This window comes from Gavialis gangeticus, unplaced genomic scaffold (genome assembly GCF_001723915.1).
Source record: "Gavialis gangeticus isolate Ggan-Ray unplaced genomic scaffold, GavGan_comp1, whole genome shotgun sequence".
In the NCBI taxonomy this organism is placed as follows: domain Eukaryota; kingdom Metazoa; phylum Chordata; order Crocodylia; family Gavialidae; genus Gavialis; species Gavialis gangeticus.
The window spans coordinates 55,962,651-55,966,809 of NW_017729022.1; the positions used below are offsets into that span (position 1 = coordinate 55,962,651).

The 4,159-nt window shown below is 41.6% G+C and overlaps 1 protein-coding gene across 3 annotated transcripts in view; it reads left to right on the forward strand.

The window, feature by feature from the left end:
* The window catches only part of IKBIP (IKBKB interacting protein), an 11,829-nt gene that overhangs the window by 149 nt on the left and 7,521 nt on the right, over window positions 1-4,159 (forward strand). Inside the window, exons 1-3 of one of the 3 annotated variants that reach the window (XM_019515032.1) lie at window positions 68-339; window positions 1,895-2,127; window positions 3,683-3,800. In XM_019515032.1, coding sequence (XP_019370577.1) covers window positions 199-339; window positions 1,895-2,127; window positions 3,683-3,800 — 492 coding nt within the window. In that variant the 5' untranslated portion in view covers window positions 68-198. Of the gene's footprint in view, window positions 1-67; window positions 340-1,894; window positions 2,128-3,682; window positions 3,801-4,159 lie in introns of those variants that run through there. The other 2 variants (XM_019515034.1, XM_019515033.1) reach the window with 2 other exon arrangements.

Below are 4,159 nucleotides of genomic sequence, written 5' to 3' on the forward strand. Positions count from 1 at the left end.
GGGGCAGCGCGACGCTGAGCGAGCGAGGGAGCGAGCGAGCGGGCGGGGGCGGCGGCGGCGGCGCGGGGCTGCTCCCCCGGCCCTTCCCTGTGAGGGGGCGAGATGCCCCTGAGGCCGCTTCTTCCCACGCCCCTGCCCTCTGCAACCCTGGAGGGACATGGGAGGTGCCCGTGGGGGGAAGCCAGAGGTTGAATTGCAATGTGTTGGAAAGCTCGTCTGAAGACCTGCTACACGTTACATACAGCACGCGGCTCACTGGTGCTTGGTGTAACACAGGTAGAGCTCCCACAGGTGCCAAGTGAAGTGATGGCACGCTGCATGGGCTGGGCTGGGCGCGTGATAAGTGTAGACGGGCCACATCTGCAAAGTTATTACACAATGAACTGACCCATCCTGCCAGAAACATAGGTTAGGCAAGTGCGTGGATAAAGTCATCATTGCACGTTTAACCAGCACAGTCCATGACCACTGGTGGGCAAGAAGTAACTATTGCACTGAACTGGCCCATCCCGCAATAAAAGTAGGCTGGCCACAGGTGCTGTGTAATTATCACACCATAAAAAATGAGGATTTAGCTATTGAAGAGAGCCAACCTGGGGCAAAGTTTGTGCTTGAAACTGCATAAGGACTCTAAAGCTGAACAGAAGTTAGGTATAAACTGAACAGTGCAGCAGGGCCCTAACTCCGGCCCACCCATGCAGTGGGTCCAATAGAAGATATTTCCCTGTGACACCCTTGCTGCTCCCTTTGAAGTCATCTGAGCGCTTTGGGGAAGCAGTAGTCCCATTACACAGTCTTGGAGGGCGGAGGTTGGAGCCGGAAACGCACATAGATACTGCAAGCATGGGATGCGTTTATAATCTAGCTTTGCCGTTGCTTGTGCATATTCAACTACCTCACTTCGCTTTCCTCCACTTGTCTGGTTTTCAGAACCCCTCAGCCACTGCACGTACACTTCCCTCCTTGTAATCAACTAGTCGCATTCATATTTGTGAAGGAGGAAAAGAAATAAAATCTGTTCTTCCATTAAGAAATTATCCTAGTCCAGAGTCCGTGATACAGGATTTGGTTCTGGACTGACCTGTGTTTTCAGACTTAAACAGATTGGCAAGTGTGTTTTCAGACTTAACAATATTACTTAAAAGTATTTAAGTGATTCTGAAAGTCTAGCAACACGAGCCTCGCTACTGAAGGGTTGAGATTCTTGGCTTCCTGCCTGAACCCAGTGGAAGTGCCTAAAACTTTAAAAGTGACATTTTTCAGTTTGTTTACCAAAAAAAATGATTATACTCTTGGATTTGTGTTAAACTAATATATCTGGCTTTTTTAGTTTCAGCTATAAAGTCAAAGTAGAAATATCCTTAAATTACACCTAATTCTTAATTCCATATATTGTTTTTAGTCATTTGTCTTTCCCTTAGCTGCATAAACAGTGACCCCAAACAATAGAAAAAATGATCAAAAGAGAAGAATTAGTCAAACTGATTAAGCTATTGAGCTGTCATAGAAACAGAAAATATTCTCTTTCAAACTTAACAACTTGAAAACTCTGCTTGCATATGCACACTCAGGGCAAGTTAATAGTATTCTTGGCCAAGTGCCATCAACTTCCGTAGAATCTGCCTTTCATTTTCTTGAAAAGGAAAAGCGTCCATTTTCAATATTGTTATGAACATTTAAGAAATATCTTCTATTCAGAAAGAACGGCAGAACATAGCTTTTTATTTATTGGAAACTATTCATTATTTGTTTATCATAACTTTCAAAAAGAGATTGATACTCAGTTATGTTACTTAAAAACAAAAAGCTTATTTTTAGTGCAGCTGTCGAGCTGCATTTTGGGAAGTCTGGATTAACAGGGAAAAGGCTAACAATTTATTTTGCTTCCTTCTAGATCCCTCTTTATTTTCTGCATCTTAGAATCCATCCTAAAATGTCTGAACTTAAGCAAAGAAAGAAAGTTAGTCCTTCACCTAAGCTCAGCAAAGGTCTGCACAAGGCTGAGAAGCAAAGCAGCCATGAGGAACCATCAGGTCCCTGGAACAACAATAGTCAGAGTTCCTTTTCGAGAAACTTACGGACAGCCTTAAGCCTACTTTCCTTAGTAGTTTGCGTAGTCCTGAGCTGGTAAGCGACCTTCCAAACATAGGCAATTTTCAGCCTTTGTTCAATTGTGTTATTTTCTGGCTTTTTCCATGTCATACCTAGTGAGGTCCGCAAAGTAAAGTATAAACGGAAGACAGCGTTCAGTTCTAGTGTTCATGCTTTAAAAGAAGATGGTAACAAACTAGAAAGCGTTCAGAAAGTTGTGGTAATCAGAGGTCTGGAACCTGAAAGTGAAAATTTAAGTAATCTTGCTCTATTTTGCTTAAGCAAAGAATAGGTGACTTGATTATGCTTTATATGTATATATACACACAAGGATATTATTTTTAATAGTGTTAGATTTAAAAAAAAATCTTCCAGATCAAGGCATAAACAAGATTAATTGGCTAGATTCGTACGAGAAGTCAGTTTCTTGCAGTTGGGGTCATTAGCCATTGAAATAAGTTATTTAAGGATTTGGGGGATCCTGTCATGCAACATTTTTAAATCCACATTTGATATCTTTCAAAAAGATAAACTGTAGATCTACCACAAACCATGTGATCAATACAGAAATTACTCTGTAAAATTCTCTGCTTGTGCTTGTTATACAGGAGACCATCATTATAATGGTACCTTCTGGTTCTGAAAGGATATAGGTTAAATCTTGGTTCTGTTTTAAACCAATGGCAAAACTCATTTCAGTGGGGCCAGGATTGCATCATGTCTGTATAACAAGAGGGTGATCTAAAAATAAAAACTATTTAATAGTAGCTCTGCTTAGATCATGGACCAGCAAGCTTTTTAGGCTGTGGGCTAGATTGATCCAGTTCATATCAGAGGGCTAAGACATAAGTGGTAGAACTCAGATACTGCCACCACTTTTCTCATTGGCTGCAGGGGGAAGGCACCTGCCACTGCCAGTGTTCCCCCATAGTGGCATGGGGAGAGAGTGTCCACAGCCAGCATTCCCCCGCCCCCGTAGCAGCACAGTCTAGTAGCAGGGTCTCATTGCTTGCAGTTTTGTACTGTAGACAGATAGGCTTCTGGGTCAAGACTCTTATTTACCTTGGAAAAGAGGAAATGAGAGAGAGTCTGTCTGGCTCCATATCTGAATATATGTTTTAATTCTTAAATTTATGTCTTAAGTACAGGGGAAATATTGGGTCATTGACTAGGTGTTCTTTAGATAAGTGATATCTTCTAAAATATACTTCTTAAGATATCTGATAGGTATAAAAGATCTAATTTTCATCCAGTAATTTAGAATTTAAGTGGGCTAAGGTGATTACATTAATCAGTCCCATTTCAGAATGCATGAAGGCCTGCTCACCCTTCCCCCCCACCCACAGCCCTAAAATTAGGTAGAGATGAAAGCCTCCTTAAAAAGTAATTGGAGATCTTGTCTGTTGTTGAATGAACCGTGGGGTCAGCACCCCACAGCTCTGCTGCATGCAGTAAAACAGACTCTACCTTAGAACTTTAAAAGGGCAGTACTTTTAAAGTACTGCCCTTCTGCCCATTGTACTGTAAAAGGATTGGGGACTAAACATTTAATACATACCAATTACATGCACCATTTGCTTACAATTTACAGGTTCTTATTTCAGCAGTCAAGCCAATTTTCTGTTATGGAAAAAAAATATCATTTATTACAACTAGAAGTTGCAAAATTCCTGGATGTGGAAAATGAAGTCAGCTTACTTTCCCAAAAGGTAATAATTAGAATTCTAATGGAACCACCTGTATTGTATATTAGCTGAAAACAGTGTTACTTATATTACTGTATTTGAAATTAGTAATGCCATTTCCAGTAACTTTAGATCAGCATTTCTTAACCTGTGGGTCACAAGAATATATGGAAGTGTGGCAAACAAACTTTAAAAATAGGTCAAACTTTAAAAATGGATTCTCCTTGAAAGGAGCAAAACGTGGGAAACCATAGCTTTTCCCTTGCAAGCTGTCAGAGTTTCAGCCTGCAAAGGGACTGATTGGCTGCACCCACCCCTTGCCCCACGCACTGAGGGTGGGGCCTGGTGGCAGGGAGCAGTGGGTTGGGAGTGAGGGGCGCTGG